Source organism: Bos javanicus, chromosome 17, assembly GCF_032452875.1.
Source record: "Bos javanicus breed banteng chromosome 17, ARS-OSU_banteng_1.0, whole genome shotgun sequence".
Classification (NCBI taxonomy): Eukaryota; Metazoa; Chordata; class Mammalia; order Artiodactyla; family Bovidae; genus Bos; species Bos javanicus.
This window is the reverse complement of record NC_083884.1, coordinates 46,823,882-46,844,439: the sequence shown is the minus strand read 5'-3', so window position 1 is coordinate 46,844,439 and position 20,558 is coordinate 46,823,882. Positions and strand designations below refer to the sequence as shown.

The following is a 20,558-nucleotide window of genomic DNA, read 5'->3' as shown; positions in this document are numbered from 1 at the left end:
CTCTACTCATCTCACACGCTAGTAAAGTAATGCTCAAAATTCTCCAAGCAAGGCTTCAGCAACACGTGAACCTTTTAGAAAAGGCAGAGGAACCAGAGATCAAATTGCCAACATCTGCTGGATCATCGAAAAAGCAAGAGAGTTCCAGAAAAACATCTATTTCCGCTTTATTGACTATGCCAAAGCCTTTGACTGTGTGGATCACAATAAACTGTGGAAAAGTCTGAAAGAGATGGGAATACCAGACCACCTGACCTGCCTCTTGAGAAACCTATATGCAGGTCAGGAAGCAACAGTTAGAACTGGACGTGGAACAACAGACTGGTTCCAAATAGGAAAATGAGTACATCAAGGCTGTATATTGTTACCCTGCTTATTTAACTTCTATGCAGAGTACATCATGAGAAACGCTGGGCTGGAAGAAGCACAAGCTGAAATCAAGATTGCCGGGAGAAATATCAATAACCTCAGATATGCAGATGACACCATCCTTATGGCAGAAAGTGAAGAGGAACTAAAAAGCCTCTTGATGAAAGTGAAAGAGGAGAGTGAAAAAGTTGGCTTAAAGATCAACATTCAGAAAATGAAGATCATGGCACCTGGTCCCATCACTTCATGAGAAATAGATGGGGAAACAGTGGAAACAATGTCAGACTTTATTTTTCTGGGCTCCAAAATCACTGCAGATGGTGACTGCAGCCATGAAATTAAAAGACGCTTACTCCTTGGAAGGAAAGTTATGACCAACCTAGATAGCATATTCAAAAGCAGAGACATTACTTTGTCAACAAAGGTCTGTCTAGTCAAGGCTATGGTTTTTCCAGCGGTCATGTATGGATGTGAGAGTTGGACTGTGAAGAAAGCTGACTGCCAAAGAATTGATGCTTTTGAACTGTGGTGTTGGAGAAGACTCTTGAGAGTCCCTTGGACTGCAAGGAGATCCAACCAGTCCATTCTAAAGATCAGTCCTGGGTGTTCATTAGAAGGACTGATGCTGAAGCTGAAACTCCAATACTATGGCCACCTCATGTGAAGAGCTGACTCATTGGAAAAGACTCTGATGCTGGGAGGGATTGGGGGCAGGAGGAGAAGGGGACAACAGAGGATGAGATGGCTGGATGGCATCAATGACTCGATGGACATGAGTTTGGGTAAACTCAGGGAGTTGGTGATGGACAGGGACGCCTGGCGTGCTGTGATTCATGCGGTCGCAAAGAGTCAGACATGACTGAGCGACTGAACTGAACTGAAGACCCCATCAATCACTGATGTGGTCCCAGAGTCCTGCGAAGTCATGTCCATGTATTCTCATGGCTGTCATGCATCAGTTGTCCTCACCCAGGCTGAAGAGCAGATCCCACGGAAGCTGTAAAAAAAAAATCACACCGAGGCCTTGGCTTGCCCAGACCAGACATGAGAATGCAGAGGGTGGACTGCCAGCCTCCAGCACTTTTTACAGGCTTCCAGCTTAAGCTCACAGTTCCCGGGCTGAGGCTGTGTTATGGACAGCAAGACAGGCAGATCAGACAGACAGACATACTTCTTTTTAAAACCAACGACTTACTTCCTTCTGGGTTTGGTGCAGAAAGAATGATGCTGTGGTTTTTCTTCACTTCTTCGACATACTGAGCTATTTTCGCTATACTGTTTCTGATCTCCTCGACCTAGGAGAGAGAGAAAAAGTCATCACCACTGTGGCAAATTCAGGTTTGCTTTTCATTACCTAAAGAGGGAAGGATAAAAGAGGGAAATAAGTGAATAAGTACCACATAAAGAAATAATAACCTTTCCCCACTCAACTTAAAAAAAATAAAGAGAAATGATTTATGTATGTATATGGCTGAGTCACTTTGCTGTCCACCTAAAACAAGCACAACATTGTTAATCATCTACACTCCTATATATATATATAGAATAAAATATTTTAAAAAGTAAAATATATAAAATTAAAAAGTTTCAAAATAAAGGGAAATAAGGCAGCATCAATCCCCAGGAAAACCTAGTTGGCTATAAGAAGTTTTATAATCACGACCCAGTATTAGCACAGACAGTGGCAGCTGTTATAGAAGCACCTGCTCTGAGCACCAGTTCTCTGTGCAGTCAAGAAGGGAACTCACTCGGTAGGCCAGGCCAGCGATAACATTCTCATGTGGGGAGGCATGGACAGCTGGTAAGACCCAGCCTTCTTAGTCATTATTTTTTGCCTCTGATTATCTGAAGTATTCAACACTTGCTTCAAAATGTAATGTACTCATTAGAAAGATTTGTCCAGATGGATTCTTAACAAGGGTGGCAGCATGAATACTGTTCCCCCAAAATGTCCAGGCCCTAACCCCTGTGACCTCTGATGGTTACCTTATATGGCAAAAGAAAGTGCAGATGTGACCTAAACAAAGGATCCTGAGATGGGGAGACAGACAATCCTGGATCCTCCAGGTGGACCCCCAACATCATCTCAAGTGTACTTGTAAGGGAGAACAGAGGACGATGTGGCTACAGAAGAAGGCCACGCAACCCAGTGAAGCAAGATGCTGTGCTGCTGGCCTGGAAGAAGGTGGGGTGGCTGAGGGGAGAGGACGGGGACACAGCTCGGGAGCAGGAGAGGCAGGGTCTCCAGGGAGCCTCCCAGGAGCGCATGCGATCCTGCTGACACCACGGTTCATCCCAGGGGAACCAGGGTGGACTTCTTGCCTTCAGAAATAAAGAGGATAAATCTGAGCTGTTTCAAGCCACGGAATGTGTATAGCCCCAGGAAACTAAGCACAATTTCTATACTTAAAACCTCAGGGAGACTTCCCTGGCAGTCCAGTGGTTAAGACTCCCCCTTCCAATGAAGAAGTGTTTCGATCCCTGGTCAGGGAGCTGCCTCATGGCCAAAAAACCAAAACATAAAACAGAAATGATATTGTAACAAATTCAATAAAGACTTAAAAAATGGTCATATAAAATATATATACATATATATATATATATATATCTTTAAAAAAAAAATTAGGAAAATCCTGCTGCTGCTGCTGCTGCTGCTAAGTCGCTTCAGTCGTGTCCGACTCTGTGCGACCCCATAGACGGCAGCCCACCAGGCTCCCCCGTCCCTGGGATTCTCCAGGCAAGAACACTGGAGTGGGTTGCCATGTCCTTCTCCAATGCACGGAAGTGAAAACTGAAAGTGAAATTGCTCAGTTGTGCCCAACTCTTAGCGACCCCATGGACTGCAACCCACCAGGCTCCTCTGTCCATGGAATTTTCCAGGCAAGAGTACTGGAGTGGGCTGCCATTGCCTTCCAAAGAAAATCCTAAAGCCCAGCAAAAGGAGGCTTGTTAGGTTACATTATGGAACTATAACAAAAGGCATAAAAAGATACTCAGGATATATTACATATATTACCCAGTTAAAAATCACAGGGGGAAAAAATACCTATGAGTTGCAGAATACTGTATATACGTGTTAACAATGATGAAAAAAGCCAAAACAAACAGATTAATGGGCAGATGTTAACATTTACAGGAAGAAACACTGGGATGTCTCAAAAAGAAACTTAAAAAAGGACCCCTCTCGAGGTGAGAGGTGAGAAGACAAGCAGATGAAGATGGGGGTAGGGTGAGGCCTCTCCTAGGAGTGCGTCCTCTCTCATCATCCTGATTTCTGAGCAATGGGGATGTACCTCTCTGTGGAGAGGTGAGATGTCTGCTTTGGCTCAGGTAGGCTGCAGCTCCTTCCGATCTAAGTACCACAGCGGAGATACACCTTTGCTGCTGCTGCTGCTGCTAAGTCGCTTCAGTCGTGTCCGACTCTGTGAGACCCCAGAGACGGCAGCCCACCAGGCTTCCCATCCCTGGGATTCTCCAGGCAAGAATACTGGAGTGGGTTGCCATTTCCTTCTCCAATGCATGAAAAAGAAAAGTGAAAGGGAATTCGCTCAGTTGTGTCTGACTCTAGCGACCCCATGGACTGCAGCCTACCAGGCTCCTCCGTCCATGGGATTTTCTAGGCAAAAGCACTGGAGTGGGGTGCCATTGCCTTCTCTGATACATCTTTAACATGTATGAATTCTCTTACTACAGTCATCACAAACCCACGACATGCTGTGGTGGACGTCCACATCTTAATCCTCTGCACGTGACCTTACAGGGCAAAAGGCGCTTGGCAGGTGTGGTTAGTTAAGGGTCGAGACGGGCGATTATCCTGGATTATCTGAATATCCAAAGTAACCAAAAGAGTCCTTAAAAAACAGAAGCAATGGGATCAAATTTAGAAACAAGCAGAGATGTGCTTTAGATGGAGGAACGGGCCACGAGCCAAGAATGAAGGAGATTCCAGAAGCTGGAACAGCAAGAACGCAGATATTCCCTCGAGCCTATAGGAGGACATGACCCTGCAAGCACCCTGACGTGTGCTCCAGCTCGTTCCAGACTTCTGACCTCTGGAACTGTGAGACGATAAATGCATGCTCTGTTAAAACTACTGTATTCGTGGCCATTTGTTACTGCAGCAGCAGGACACTAAAAATACATGTTAACATAAATAATGTATTTTTATGGAAAAAAGTAGTATTTTCCCCCAAAATCAGTGACAGTAAGAGGAGTGATTTACAGTTCTCTGCAAATCTAGCTTCTAGCTTAACGGAAGGCACCTTGATTCTGATGCCTGTTTCTGTGTTCAGTCTGTTGTGATGTCGCCTCTGAAAACTGCCCCCACCCCCATGGTCATTCATGACAGAGGGAGAGGAAACAGGTGAACATCTTCGTATTGTAATGAAAATTGTTTCAGCTACACAAACTCCTTCGAAGGGTCTCAGGGATCCCAGGGACACTGGGTCCAAGCCTCACAGCACATTTTGAAAAGTAGCATATTAGAGGACAGTCTGACACAGAATTCTGCTTTCATAGAGCAGTGAAGGGCTATTTCATTAGTCCTGAGTGTTATTTCCATCTATACATGATTTCTACAGAACTTCACATACTTTTAATTTTATTAATCAGGTAAAAACCACTCACAAAATTACAACAGAACCTTTTTAAATTTTTGTTACTTTATCACACAAGCTTAAGCACAAATGATTTTGTGGGTTTAGTGCACAGATTTACATTTCAGTTAGCCATCTTTAAAGCACCATTTCTGAAGTAAAGTCAGTGAGACACATCTGTCACAAAGTAGAAAAGATACTCCTTTGCCTCTTGGAAAGTTCTACACACACCAACATTATCTGTGCAGCAGAAGCACCAGTGTAGCCCAAAAAGAAAAGGAAACTGCTGAGCCACCAACTCGGTACCAGGAGGGAAGTGCCATTCTCACGGTGGCGCCAGGCCCGTTTACGCCTATGAATTACACCACATGGGCTCTCTCGGACAGCCACAAGCTACTTTCACAAAAAGGGGATCTCCTGGCCGCCTATTACAACATTATTTTAGTTTCAACCAACACTGGTCATGTGCAAAATTCCTATCTTTTGCAATATTCTATGTGATGCTTAAGACCTAAATGTCATTTTCTAAAGAAAGAGCTTGTATTAACAAACATCATTTGCTTCTCTATTTGTTTCAGAAGTCATTTCAGGATGTCCCTGGCGGTCCAGTGGTTACGACCTCAGGCTTCCACTGCAGCGCACACAGGTTCAGTCCCGAGCTGGGGACTAAGATCCCACACGCAGCACGGCACAGCCAAAAAAAAAGTCATTTCACAGAAGTCAACTGCAAAATAAGTCAACTATTTAACAAATGAAACTGGAACTTAAGTTAGAATCAATGGCTCTCAAACCTCCCTCACACCACTCACCCGTTTTTGTATGCGTCTCTAACACCTGCAGCCAAAATGGATTAGTGCTGTTACTACAGCTCAATGACACAGCGATTATAATTCTTCTATGAAATACATCATTTACTGCTAAAATATTCTTAAAATAAAAAATATGAAAAAAAAAATATGGGTTTTTCTGGAGAACTGATATGGAAGGACTAAGCATATGGGTAAAAGGGGTAAAATCAGAGAAATAATGATTTTACAAAGTGAGCAGGTAAACTAATCAGGATGAAAAGCATCTTGTTTGCAAAGTGAAATCCAGAAATCCAGTAACTTAACTCCAGTAAAGTAAGCCCTATAGATAATGATTTAATTTCATGTTTTTTTCAATTAGAAAAGACTAGGAACTAACATAAATATATTTGAAACCCAATGAACTACGTATTCAATAAATTCTGGCTAGAAAGTTGGTAACTTGTAATACATTTTTAATTAACATATTACATATTTTCAAATGCATGTATTGATCCATGTATCTTCCAGTTTACACTGCCAACAGATTTAAGAATCAACTCAAACTCAGACTAGATTCAGCATAATCAAAACAAGTCCTTGCAAATGAAGTTTTCATTGTTAAAAAGTTATACTGACCATGTTTCTTTTCTTAATGCTTAACAAAGTCAAAATATCTGTTCTCAGACTCAATTTCAAATATTTGAAATTATGCAAAATTTGATCAACTATGACTTAGGGTTAAGAATTTAAACATGCTGTCATGTTTAAATTCTAGGAAAAAACCCTGGGGAGTTTCGAGGGAGCAGGAAAGGCCTTAGGGGGAAGTCTGGGAGACAGGTTCGAGGGAAGACCCAAGGGCACAGGTCCAGAGGCTTCGCCCCTGTACAGACAGTCCAGAGAAAGGCCAGGCTAACCAAGGCAGAGCAGAGTTGCCACAATCATATCTTTGCTCAAGGATAAGATCTCTCAGGAGTGAGCAAAGTCCCATATGACCTAGAGACTCATGCTTTGATATTTGGGAAACTTCTCAGGAGAAGAATTTAAAATTTAATCACAGATTTTAGAAAATGCACCATATGAGCGAGCCCCTTGATACACGGGACTCACTGGCACTCGACAGAAGAGCGGGAGAAGCCTCGCCGTGTGTACTGTGCACGCCTGACTGCCAGCTGAGGGACATCACCGCCACCAGGCCCTCCACTGCAAGGACCCAGGCTCCCTTCATCTGGAGGACCCCACTGGCCATGGGTGCAGCAGGGCCTCCCTGAGGGACCCTGTGCTTGGAGGAGGTCCCTTCTCCCAGCACGAGCCCGTGGGCAGCAGGCCCACCTTGCTGGCCACCCCCAGCCCGTGGGCTTCAGTCTCCTCAGAGGCCCTCGGCCCCCCATCACCGTTCTCACCCACCCTCCCCCCGCCCCAAGTCAGTCACCAGGAAGAAGGGTTCAACAGCAACAAATGTGCTAAAAGCACTAAAAAGTCTACAGCACTTTTTGTCATTCAAACGTCAATTTTTTAAAATATTTAGTTTGGGTATTATTTCAAATACGACAAATGCACAGTTACATTAATTTAATTATGTTTAAAGAAAAATGACAGACTGGCTTTCACAAAACAACTCTTACCTGATGGAAGAAATCATCCATAAAATGGTCCTTTTCAACAACAACAGTTGTGTCCCCATCATCATTTTTCCTACACTGAAATGGAAAAATATGAAAGGTAAAATTCTGGTTTTAAAAGTTTTCACAGAGGCACCAACAGTGAACTGAAAGACAAGAGCAGCTGGGTACCTACACGATCTCAGCTCACTAAAAGCACCAAAGTGTAAGAAGCCTGCCACCCACCAAGGCCATGACATCCACCAGGCCACACACAGTCAGGGCAGGCGCACACAGCCAATCAGCCAGGAGAAGGAGCCACGTCAGGGGGAATCAACAGCTAGATCTCCGAGAACTGAGCGGCAGAGGATCGATCATTCATTCTCACTGAGTACGTCCATGTGACACAGGGCAGGTTTATCTTCCACAAGTGAATCTGCTTACACTGCACACTGTCTATAAAGATTAAAAATACTGACACCACTAGTCAATTTTTCTAGTTGTTGTTTAGTCGCTCTGTCGTGTCCGACCCTTTGCAGCCCCATGGACTGCAGCACGCCAGGCTTCTCTGTCCCTACCATCTCCCAGAATTTGCCCAAGTTCAGGTCCACAGAATCGGTGACGTCTTCCAGCCATCTCATCCTCTGTAACTTTCTTTTCCAGACTTTTGGGCCCAACTTTTCTAGATTAGGTAATAATTTTCAAAGAACTTTCACATATGTTAGCTGGTGTTTATCATTTTTCCCTAAGTAAGTAATTCCCAGTTATGGCCACACTCGTATAATCAATAAACATTTTACTAAAGACAGACTCTAAAGAAGACCTGAGTGAACTGTGGAACTGGAAGAGACTCTTGAGAGTCCCTTGGACAGCAAGGAGATCAAACCAGTCAATTCTAAAGGAAATCAACCCAGAATATTCTTTGGAAGGACTGATGCTGAAGCTGAAGTTCCAATACTTTGGCCACCCGATATGAAGAGCCAGCTCATTGGAAAAGACCCTGATGCTAGGAAAGATTGAGGGCAGAAGGAGAAGGGGACAACAGAGGATAAGATGGTTGGATGGCATCACCAACTCAAAGGAGTTTGAGCAAACTCTGGGAGACGGTGAAGGACAGAGAAACCTGGCGTGCTGTAGTCCAGGGGATTACAGAGTTGGACACAACTTCACAAATGAACAACAAAGGCACTGAGGAAGAAAGCAACCCACCACTGGGAAAGGCCAGGATGACACTGTACTTTACAAATCAGGTGCCTCAGTTTAAAATAACATTGAAGAGATGTTCTAGGCCAGGGGTTCTCACACTTGAGGGACATCAGGACCGCCTGGGATGGCTGGGTCTCTGGCTGGGTGGGGCCAGAGTGGGGCATTCCATGACTTGAGACTACCCTAGGACATCCAGAACCTCATCACACTGTAACCCTAACCCACCCCTCAAGGGAGGCAAAAGAATGAAACAGTGAAAAGTCTTTGCAGTAAGTCCCCTACACACGAACCTTCAAGTTGCAAGCTTTCAAAGACATGAACGTGCACTCCCATGTCCAATCACGTAAGTTCGCATGTCTGGTGTACACTGTCACGTGTGTACATCCTCTACAAGCAGTTGTGCTTTTGTACACTTTACTGTATAGTAATGCAGTTTTATTTCAAGCCCAGGATGTCTGGAAGCAAATGCAAAAGCAGTGACGATGGAGTTGGTAACTGGTATGATGAGAAAAAAAGAACTACTACCCAGACATCACTGGACTGTTTTTCTGAGAGGGAAGATAGAATTGAAGCCAGCAAGGAACCAGTGTCATCAGCATCAGGCGTGAGTGAAATTGCAGCTTGCCCTCTGTCTCCTATTGTTGACGACCCTTCAGCTCTGCCATCTCCCACCTCCACTCCCCACTCCAGTCAGTAACTCTTCTTGCCAGCCCTGTTCGCCAGCTGTCGTACTATACTACTATACTTCTCAAGGTACTCTAAGATTTTAAATGTTTAATTTTCTATGTTTGTTTTTTATGTATTATTTGTGTGCAGGGCTTCCCTTGTGGCTCAGTTGATAAAGAATCTGCTTGCAATGAGGGAGACCTGGGTTCGATCCCTGCGTTGGGAAGATCCCCTGGAGAAGGGAATGGCTAGCCACTCCAGTATTCTGGCCTGCAGAATTCCATGGACTGCATAGTCCATGGGGTCACCAAGAGTCGGACCCGACTAAGTGGCTTTCACTTCACTTCATTTCACTTCACTTCACACTACAGTACTATATAGCTGACTGTGTTAGTTGGGTACCTAAGCTAACTTTGTTGGACTTACAAACAAACCAGACTTGTGAACATGCCCTCAGAACAGAACTCGTTTGTATGTAGGGAACTTACTATAGTGGGAAGAAAGCCACCTCTGTCTACAGCTACAGGGGAGAGGAGACAATGTCAGACCCCAGGACCTGGCATCCGAGTCACACAATATTTATCAAGGACACGTGCCACAGGATCTACCAGTGAGAGCTATGGATTCGAGAGGAGAAAGGAAAGATGCCTGGCAGCATACAGAGGAGGGAACTGTTTGGAACCATCTCCCTGCGGGCGCGCTGGGCAGCCAGTTCAGCTCTAACTGCGAAAGCTGAGGCAGCCACAGATTTCAGGAATTCTGGACCCTCAGGAAAATCAGAGTCATTGAGCACTAAAAGTTTTAAGTGTAGCTTTACTGATCTGCAACCAGGAATGATGTGGAAACAAAATTCCACTAAATTTAGTTACGAAAGATCTGCCAAATGTAATAAATGTGGTAAGAAAACACGATGCAGCCTCCCTCTGCAGCTTCCAGGGCCCACGCTGAGGCAAATCGATCTGGCCTAAACTTCAACAGGAATCTCTCACCACCCCATGGAAGGCTTCCGCACCTCCCTTGCCCTGGGGCCACTTCTGGGTGCAGATAAGACAATCTACGAGGGCTAAGGAAGAAATGTGCTTCTCCAAGATAGAGAGGCATGAGCTCCCTCAGACAAGGGGTTTTTATGAGAGCCATAAAGAGTATTTTATCACCAGGTGACACACACACTGGACAGCCGTGGGGCGGTCTCGAGGGAAAAGCAAACCCACCTCCACAGGGTTCTGGGAGAAGCTCACTGAGCTGCAGGCGGGGGTCAGCGGGCGCCTCTCAGGGCTTTAGGCTGAGCTCTCTGCACACCATTGCTTCTGTTTACACCGACTCCCCAGGGCATCCGCCTGGAATGGTTTCCCCAGCAGGGCCCTTACTTTGAGCCACCACCCTGCTCTCACGTGACTCCGGTCACAGAGGAAGATGCCCGCAATTAGGCAGCGCTGCTACTGAGAATGTTTCATTTGTGCTCTGCTAACAGGGCAGGTATTATGGGTTGAACTGTCCCCCTAAAAATAAATGTTGCAAACCCCCAGGACCCGTACTTGGAGAAAGGGTCTAGGAAGATGTAATTAGTTAAGATGAGGTCATGCTGGAGCAGGATGGGCCCTTAACCCCACATGACTCTGTCCTTATAAGAGACAGAGACACAGGGGAGGCGGCCACGTGGCGAGCAAGGCAGAGAGGGTAGTGAAGGGTCTGTGAGCCAAAGAGCCAAGGACTGCCGCCACTCTTGGAGACACGAGCAGCAAGGCAGGACTCCCCCCAGGTTTGGGGGAGCGTGGCCCTGCGGCATCCTGACTTCAGGCTTTGGCCTCCGGGGCCAGACGTGACAGCATGTCTGTGACCCCATCTGTGGTCTTCTGTCACGAGAGCCCAAGGACACACAAAGGACCGAAGCGTGCCGACCCCGATCCTTTCTTTAACCAACCGTGCTAACTAACCAAGACACCGCTCTGGACCCAAGCAGTCTCAACTAGAGAGAAGAATACTGTCTTGGGAGTCGCACATCTGGTTTCTAACCTGCTTACCAGCTGGGCACTACCAACTTCTCCTAGTCTGTCTCCTGGTCTCTAAAGTGAAGATGACATCCGTTTTCTTCTTCAAAGGTGGGGCTGCAGGAAAACTGCCCACTTGGGGCTTCATAAGGCACGTGATTTTCACAGGGTGTCCACACACCAATAAAGGCTTTTAAAATCATTTCAGGTCCATGTTCTTAATTCCCAGCAAAAGAGCACTTAAAGGCAGATCAGCAATCAGCTAACTGCAATAAAAGTGATGTTCAGGCAAACCCGCCAACGGCGTAGAGCTCTTCTCCAGGCTCCCGCATTATTTGAAGTGAAAGAGGGCTGCTAATGGGCACGACTGAGTGAATGAACTGAACTGAACTGAACAGGCATCGCGGGCCAGGGCACTGGGGCAGCAGGAGGACTTGATGTTGTGTTGGTCCTCCAGCACCACCTGAAGCCTTGGGAAGATCCCCTGGAGAAGGGAATGGCTACCCACTCCAGTAGCCATTGGAGGGGGGCAAGCACCCCCGTTTCACACACAGAACACCCCAAGACAGCTGAGCACCATGCTCACAGCCTCAAGCCTCTCTGGGAACCAGGAGGGTTCAACTTCACAAACCCACAACTGTGCTGACTCACCAATGGCAGGAGCACCAGGAAACTTAAAATGCCTTCCACACCTGCTCCCCCAACTCTGCGAGAAGCAGTTAAGGCAGGAGGGGTGAGGGGCTTCCCTGGACATTCAGAGCTGAGACCACCTTATCCATCTGACTCCAGAGGCCCTCGCTCTTGACCACACACCACGGACCTCCTCCTGGAGGAGGGGATTTCACATGGGTCCTCCAGGCACAGCCTGGCTCCCAGGCTCCCTTCTGAGCTCCCGGGGCAGCTTCCTTGGCCTTCACAATCATGTTGTCTTTGAATGACCCTGCATGTCACTGTACCCCCATGGCTGACTTCTTTTCACAGATGCGGGAAGGGGACATTCCAGGGGCCAGGGACACTGGAGTGAACTAAATTAAGTCCCCATGAATTCACTAAATAAGAATGGGGGAAGGGTAGAGAATGAACTTGAACGTGGCTGAGCAGGGCTGGGATTCCCTTGTGGCCCAGAGGATGAGTGATGACAACCCACCTGCCCCCACCGTGGCTTTCCTGGGGCAGAGGGCACCCATCTCATCCCTCTGACAGCTACCCGAGGTTCTCAGAGGCCTCAGTGTCTGTCTGTCTTTTTGTTGTGGAAAATGACAAAACATGTACAGAAGTGGAAGGAATAATATAGGGAGCCCTCGATGAATCCAGTGGTCAGTTCACAGACTGTCTCACTGCACCTGCACGCTCCCTGCCCCCAGCCCGGCAGCACAACTCCATCTCGTGGCAAAGCCCACACACAGGCTGCCTGCCACGCGTGACACAGCCGAGAACCTAAGCTCCCTACTCCACCTGCTCCGGGACAGAAACTTAGTTATTTCTGGCTCAGGGGAGACGCTGTCCAACATGACACTCTCCCTAAGGGAAGTCAGTCCTTTTACCATTACATTATACATGGACCACTCTCCTTGCAGGAGGCAGTGAATAAACAACCAACCACCAAAAAACTCAACTCTTCCTGGATGCTGAGACCCACATGTCACCACGCGTGATCTCTATTCACAGTCATTCACTCGCTGGTAAATCGTTCAGTTCTCTATCTGCAGACCAAGAGGGAGCCAATGACTGGAATCTGTTTCCTCTACTGTCTTTTTTCCTTCCTTTTTTTTTTTTTTTTTGGCTACTGGTTTTACTATTATGTTTCAGTGCCTTAGAGAAAAATCAGCAAAACAATGATACTGTGTGCAATTTTAACACAATTTTTGCAGATTAGAGATTATTAAAATTATTTCTATTCATTAGGGCATGGTATTCTTATGTCATAAACAGATAAAAACATATAAAATCAGTTGTGAAGATATTTTTTCTTTTTTAACTTTTTATGTTGGAATAAAGCCTATTTCCTACTTATATTTCTTAGGTCCATCTAGAATTCTCAAAACTATTAGACATGAGAAAATAGACCCAGTAATACTATCTTAGCTTTTCCATTCACTAAAAAAACAAAGAATAACTACCTAACAATGCTATTTAAGCTACACAATCGCCCCCCACGTCCACGAAGCCCATGTTCCATCTTTCCAGCTGAGATGGTGTAACCTCTGTACAACAGCTGTTGTTTATAACAGTGCACTTATCGTAAATAACAAAATGATTGGTGGCATTCACTAAGAGCAGTGGGAATAGCCTCCAACTTGATTTCCAAAGTGTCAAAGGGCAAGATAAGCACCCAAATATCAACATTCCATTTCTGTTAAATTTTAAAAGAATTCTCCTTAAAAGGAGCATTATATTAAAATACAATTCTCTCTGTGAAAAGTATTGTGAGGAAGAGACAGTAAGGAGCTTCCCTGTTTAGAAACTATTTAGCAAAGATGAATTATCTGTCACTGGAATGCTCTCTGTTGAGATCATTGAGAAGCTGAATTATTGCAAACTAAAAGAATCCAAAGTTGGATAAGATACTGAATTTTTCTCCATGTTATTCTCCATATACATGTACACTAGGGCCTTCCATGCAAATGCTAATTGTGGGGAAACAATTATCTTGAAATATGCCCAATGCTGGCAATAGTTTTATTGCTAGAATATGGTGATTTTTCAAAATTGCATTACTTCAGTTAAAAAAAAAAAAGAATACTTGTAATTAAAAATAGGTAAAAGCTGACCGCTGGCCAGTTGGTAATCATGTTGCCAGATATAAGTATCATTTCTTTCCCATATTTTTATATAATCAGTTATAGTTTTATGCCCTAGGTAGAATATTACTGTTTCATGCTTTACATTTTCACTTCATGTTTATCTCCATTATTATTATATAAATACTACAGGTCCTTACACTTTACATAAATAACACTGTACTGCATAAATGCTTCTGGTTTTTTCCTCTCAAAGGTATGTTTAGATTTTTCCTCATCTCTCATTTTCACTCACCACTATCAAACTCATCATCCTTCTGTTCTTAAGAGCAGAGCCTTGGCTGGCCGTGCCCCCTGCCCAGCTTATACCCAGCTGGCTCCTCCTTCTCATCGCATCTCAGCTCAGAGACCTCCCTGACCAAGACCCCTGATCACCCAGCCCAAAGCAGCCAACCCATACCCACTCACTGTTTTATATGCTCCCCAGCAGTTACTGCTCACTGACTTAACTGTTCCTTGTCCTCTCCCGCCAGGACACATTTCAGGGGAGCAAGGACTTCAAGGGTCTTGCTGCAACTTACGCCTGAAACAGTGCCTGGCACGTAGCAGCCACTCAGTTGAGACCAGCTAAAGGAATGAACGAAGGGCACAGAGATGAGATGGAGGTGGGGGTGGAGAGGAGAGAAAGCACATACAGAAGGACAGGGAAACCAGGAAACAAAGACGCAGACACACACAGCACGAAGCGGCACAGTGGGCAGGACTGGAGACAGAGGCAGTCTTGGTTGCTCGCTAGCCCCTGGTTCCATCCCCTCATGAGGTCTGACAGCACATCGCGCTGTTGAGTCTGAAGCCCCATTCTACCATTGCATCAGTCTCCCTTTTCTGTTTTAGCGAAGGGGTTTCTGTCCCTTGCAACCCAAAGAGCCTGAAGACAACAGAGTCCATTGTCATCTGCATTTTCCTAACTAACCATGGGCGTGCTCAGAAGCAAACGCACTCAAACCATACCCAGCAGGTGCTCCATGCAGAGTCCTGAGCCCTCAGAGCAAACCTGACAGCACCCATCTTCCCTGGAAGGGCGCAGAGTCTGCGGGAGGGCGCAGAAAACAGGACCACGTGTGTGTTCGGATGGGCAGAGATGGGAGATCGCTGGGGACACAAGAGGGAAGACTTCCTGGTAGCAGTGCTTGCACTGAGGCCAAAAGAAAACGTGGGGCCAGAAAAGGGGAGGGGGCAAGAGACATACAAAGTGAGTAGCTCACGAGGACCCAGAGAGGAGGGCACGTGGGAACAGCGGACTGGGCCAGGGGACCTGCCAGAGTGAGGTACTGGTTCTCTCTTGGGTTCTCCATTCCTCATATTCAGAATGAACAGACTTGAAATTAAAAACAAGTAATTAACCTGTGGAAATGTAGAGACTTTGCTTTTTTATTTTGTATACAAACAGTATTTATTGTGGTTCCCAGAGAAATATCAAGGGCTTCCCAGGAGGCGCAGTGGTCAAGAATCTGCCTGCCAATGCGGATCGACACAGGTTCGATCCCTGGGGTTGGGAAGATTCCTGGAGGAGGAAATGCAATCCATCTTGCCTATACACAGAGAAACTATAGATCTGGGTTGCAAAGATCCCAATTGTCTGCAGAATGACACAGGAATCAGTAAATCATGAAATCCTCAACATATTCAAATATTATAGACAATTCATATATTAAAGTACACATGTATTATGAAATTCTCAGTATTTTAAATTTCAGTGACATACTTAGAAAAAAATGTTTTTACTTTCTAAGTTGGAACCTGAATCTTTACCACGTAACAATCTGCACTCTGTGTCCCCATCTGAGCTGCCAAAATAGAACCTTAAAAATATGCGGGCAGCTTCTCTTGCCCTTTAAAAAATTTTACGTGCAATTCATCACCATGAACCCAAGTATTAAAAATAGTAATTTTCTCAATAAACAAAGTCCTACTGTGTAGACAGGGAACTATATTCAATACCCTGTGAAAACCCTAATAGAAAAGATTATGAAAAAATATATATATATAACTGAATCACTTTGTCCAGCAGAAACAGAACATTGTAAATCAACTACATTTCAATATAATTTTCCTTAAAAAATATAATCTTCTCCTATGTCTACTAATGAATACCATCTAAGTATGTGTGTTTATGTCTATTACTCTGCAAATTCCCACAGCTGAAATTTGCAATTTTTCTGTTTTTAACTATCATAAATACAGTCTTTTGCACTGACAAACTTTTTTTAAAAGGTAATCAAAATATATTTGGGGTCATTATCTCGAAGGACAGCAATCCCACTTGGACTTACTTCCTAAGCCTACTTCCTTCTGCTTCTGCACACTTCCTTACCCGGCTGTGCACATCCACAGCACACACCCAGTTCATTTCTGTGCCCTCTGCACTTTGCACGTAACCTCACAGAGATCCAGTGCTCAGAATCTACTGAATGAATGGTCCTTTTATTTTTTTAAAAACCAGAAACATCCTTCTGGATTTAGAGTTTAGGAAATCTTGGGCAAGTCACTCAAACTTTCTACACCCAAATGAACTAACTGGCTGCTCAAAAAGAGAATTCTTGCTTAGAAGCAGTTAAATCTGTATTTGACAAACTGTATTGGACAAACTAACTTTTAAGTCCTTTCCAAGTAGTTATCGGTGGGAATCTTTTTCTCAGGAGGAATCACTAACAGCTAATAAAGGAAACTTCTAGAAGGCATCAAGAACATTTTGTTAATGTGGACAACACAGGCGTTTTAACTAGTAAAATTAAATATTCACGTTTGCCTAGGAAAAAACACCAGCCACTTAGAAACATGGTTGTGAAAGGTCATTTTACTACTCCAAGAGCTACCTGGAAAAGACACATTTCCTGAAAAAAAAAAAAATTAGCTTTGATAGCTGATAATTTTCAGATGAGTTTTCAAATATTAAAAGTTAAACTTTAAGTATGTCAGATTCAATTTTGAGTTAATATGCCAGGGAGAAGGTTGCTTTTTATAACTGCTTGAAAACATTTTAAAAACTAGTACATATTAATAGCACTTGTAATTACAAAGCATTTTTCTCTCTCCCACCCTCTCCCAGAGTGTCACACGCAGGAGATAATTCTATGATTCAGCGCTTCTTCCATAAGAGTACACAAAAAAAATCTTATTATCCTCATTATATATACAGGAAAACTGAGGTTTTGAGAGGTTCAGAAATTTTCTGCCCAAGATTCAACAACTCCAGACATAGAAACAGCTGCTCAATCTTCATCTATAGCAACATGGTACTGGATCAGAAAAGATCACTTCTTCCTCTAGAATTCTAGATTAAAACATGTTCTTACCCTTACCCACACTGTTGCCATAAGAGCTGAAATACACATACACTTAAGAGTGATAAAGAACTGCCTTCTCTGTTTTTTGCCTTTTTTGCTAAACAAGCCAAGAAAAGCTTCTCACATATTCCACTAACACATTTTCTACTGTTCTCCAACATTCATAAATTTGTATTCTTTCATAATACATTCTTCATTTCTTCACTTAACAAATACCTGAGCTTCTAACAAGGAACGATACTCCATTGAGTGCGATAACAGAACAGCAATTTGCCGTTTAACATGTTGCTAACCTGTAAACACAAACATCAAAATATCTAACCATTAATAAAAAGGGAAGCAAAGAAAAATCACTATGAAGAAACTTTCTGGGTAAGAGTGTAAAAGCATAATTTTCATAATCTGAAGAATGAATCATTCATTGCTTCTCTAAACTAAGATTCCTCATCTGGCCAAAAGAATCTGAGGGACTATTCTCTCTACTTCCTAAGCCTGGGACAGGGCTGGATCCATTCTAGAAGCTGAGGAAGAGAGTTAATTCATTACATTCAATGGGTGCTTTAGTGCAGTGGGCCTTGCTCTGTTCTGAGGCTGTTCAGAGTACTGGGAAACGAAATACAAACATTCAACACTATTTTAGTACTTGTATTTTTCCAGAAAAAAGTCAGAATTAATTCTGTTCACCTAAAATGTTTCAACTCTTCTACATTCTATAAACCACTACCGTTTCAATGTCATCATCTCATTCACAGTATTGTCTGTGGAATGCATCAAACACGACTCCATTTCCTAAGGGAACAAAACACTGTTCTCTTACTAAAGTTATTGGTAATTTGCTGAGCACCTATGTACTCCACCAGTGGGGTTTACTGGGAGTAAACAAACGCAAAGCAAACTATTTACAGGGGAAACAAAAGGCGCCCCTCTGTACCTGCCTCACCGCTCCCTTCCAGCATCCAGTCCGGCAAGGTGCCCACTGGCATGTGGCATCAGATGCATCCGTTCCCACCTATCCACTGAGCTCCTACTGCGCGCGGGGTCCCACCCAAAACCCCAGATATAAGACAGGGAGCAAGGGGACAAGTCCCTGCTCTCAGGGAGCTGACGCATACTAGGATGGAACAGTCCATAATTCAACAAATAATTTCTGGTCATAAGTGCTCTGCAAGGATTTAAACCGGGCGAAGGAATGGACCGCCTCTAGGGAAGGAAGTCACCTGAAGAAGCAGCAGAGCCCAGCTCAGAAAAGGAGGTTCGAGGCCCCGCCGGGCCCCGAGACGCCGGCTCAAAAGCTATTCCCTGCCCCAACGCCCAGTGCAGAAGCGAGGGCAGAAGAGTGCCTTCGGGGCGTTAGGGAGATGGTGGGACGGTGGTGCTGCGGGCTGGGGAAGCCGTGCGCCCCCTCCAACCCCGCACAGAGGCCGCCCCGCCCGGCCTGAGCCCCGGGACCTGGACTCCCCTTCCCCGCTCACCCTGTGACCCCGCACCCTGAGCCCCCAGCCCAGCCCTGCACCTCCCCGCCCCCGCCCATCCTCGTGCCTCCAGGGCTCCCGGCCCGAACCGCTACACTCCAGCTCGCCCGCCCGCGGCTCACCGCCGTCAGGTCCGGCAGCCGGTCCCGCATCCCCACGGGCCGGGCGCCGCGCCCCGCCGCTCAGGCCTGCCCGGCGCCGCCTCCGGCTGGCCGCGGGCTCTCGGTGTCCCCGCCGCCGCCTCAGCCCGCCGGTCGCCCTCCCCTCGGCCGGCGCTGCCACGGCAACCGCGCCCTCACGCTCTGCGCATGCCCGGCCCGCGCCGCGCCCAGACCCACGCAGACAGCGGGAGCCTTCCTGAGGGAATGCCGAGAACCAAGGGGCGGGGTCCGCCGGGGAGGGGCGGGGTCTGGCTTGGGTAGGCGGGGACTATCGGGGAGGGAAGTGGCCCGCCCAAAAGGCGCGGCAGAGGAACAGGCGCGGTCTGGTGGGGGAAGGAGCGGAGCCTGACTGAAAGGGGAGAGGCGGGGCCTGCTGAGGGGAGGCGGGGCTGGCCGCAAAGGGGCGGGGCTGGCCGCGAAGGGGCGGGGCTCGGCTGAGTGAGTTGTGTTCGGGAGGTCGTTTATCCTGGTTGGTTAGATATGACTTTTGCTCTTCTTGATTTGCTTTTGGTTTTGTGCTTTCATATTCATTTGATTTACTTTAAAAACTCGTGGAAAATTTGGTGACGAATTTAGCAAGTGTATGGAGATGGGTTAGGTGCAGCTTTGGTGGCTCAGAGGTTAAAGCATCTGCCTGGAATGCGGGAGACCCGGGTTCGATCCCAGGGTCGGGAAGATCCCCTGGAGAAGGAAATGGCAACCCACTCCAGTACTCTTGCCTGGAGAATCCCATGGAGGGAGGAGCCTGGTAGGCTACAGTCCATGGGGTCGCAAAGAGTCGGACACGACTAAGCGACTTCACTTTCACTTCACTTGCATATGCATATTCCGAACAAAGACCATCTCTTCAAGGATTCTTGGGGCTTCCCTGGTGGCTCCTGCCTGCCATGCTGGAGAGCATTCAATCCCTGGGTCGGGAAGCTCCCCTGGAGGAGGGAATGGCAACCCACTCCAGTATTCTTGCCTGGAGAATTCCATGGACAGAGGAGCCTGAGGAGCTACAGTCCATGAGGTCGCAAAGAGTCAGACAGGAGTGAGTGACTAACACACTTTTATGGATTCTTGTCCTTTTTTGTGTGACTAAGGCCTAGTCAATCCTAAAGGAAATTAGTCCTGAATATTCATTCCAAGGACTGATGCTGAAGTTGAAGCTCCAATACTTTGGCCACCTGATGTGAAGAACTGACTCATTGGAAAAGACTCTGATGCTGGGCAAGATTGAAGGCAGGAGGAAAAGGGGAAGACAGAGGATGAGATGGTTGGATGACATCACTGACTCCATGGACATAAGTTTGAGCAAGCTCTGGGAGTTGGTGATGGACAGGGAAGCCTGGCGTGCTGCAGTCCATGGGGTCGAAAAGAGTTGGACATGACTGAGTTGACTGAACTGAACTGAAGGCCGGTAATGGTTAACTGCTGCTGCTAAATTGCTTCAGTCGTGTCCGACTCTGTGCAACCCCATAGACGGCAGCCCACCAGGCTCCCCTATCCCTGGGATTCTCCAGGCAAGAACACTGGAGTGGGTTGCCATTTACTCCTCCAATGCATGAAAGTGAAAAGTGAAAGTGAAGTCGCTCAGTCGTGTCCAACTCCTAGCGACCCCATGGACTGCAGCCTACCAGGCTCC

At 45.9% G+C, this 20,558-nt stretch overlaps 1 protein-coding gene across 5 annotated transcripts in view; it reads right to left on the bottom strand.

Annotated features, from left to right (window-relative positions):
- The window catches only part of STX2 (syntaxin 2), a 66,575-nt gene extending 47,507 nt beyond the window's left edge, over window positions 1-19,068 (bottom strand). The window contains exons 1-3 of one of the 5 annotated variants that reach the window (XM_061384519.1): window positions 18,893-19,068; window positions 7,375-7,449; window positions 1,565-1,664 (exon numbers count right to left, since the gene is read on the bottom strand). In XM_061384519.1, coding sequence (XP_061240503.1) covers window positions 1,565-1,664; window positions 7,375-7,449; window positions 18,893-18,922 — 205 coding nt within the window. In that variant the 5' untranslated portion in view covers window positions 18,923-19,068. The remainder of the gene's footprint in view (window positions 1-1,564; window positions 1,665-7,374; window positions 7,450-18,892) is intronic. The other 4 variants (XM_061384516.1, XM_061384520.1, XM_061384517.1 and 1 more) reach the window with 4 other exon arrangements.
- Window positions 19,069-20,558: the final 1,490 nt, after the last annotated feature.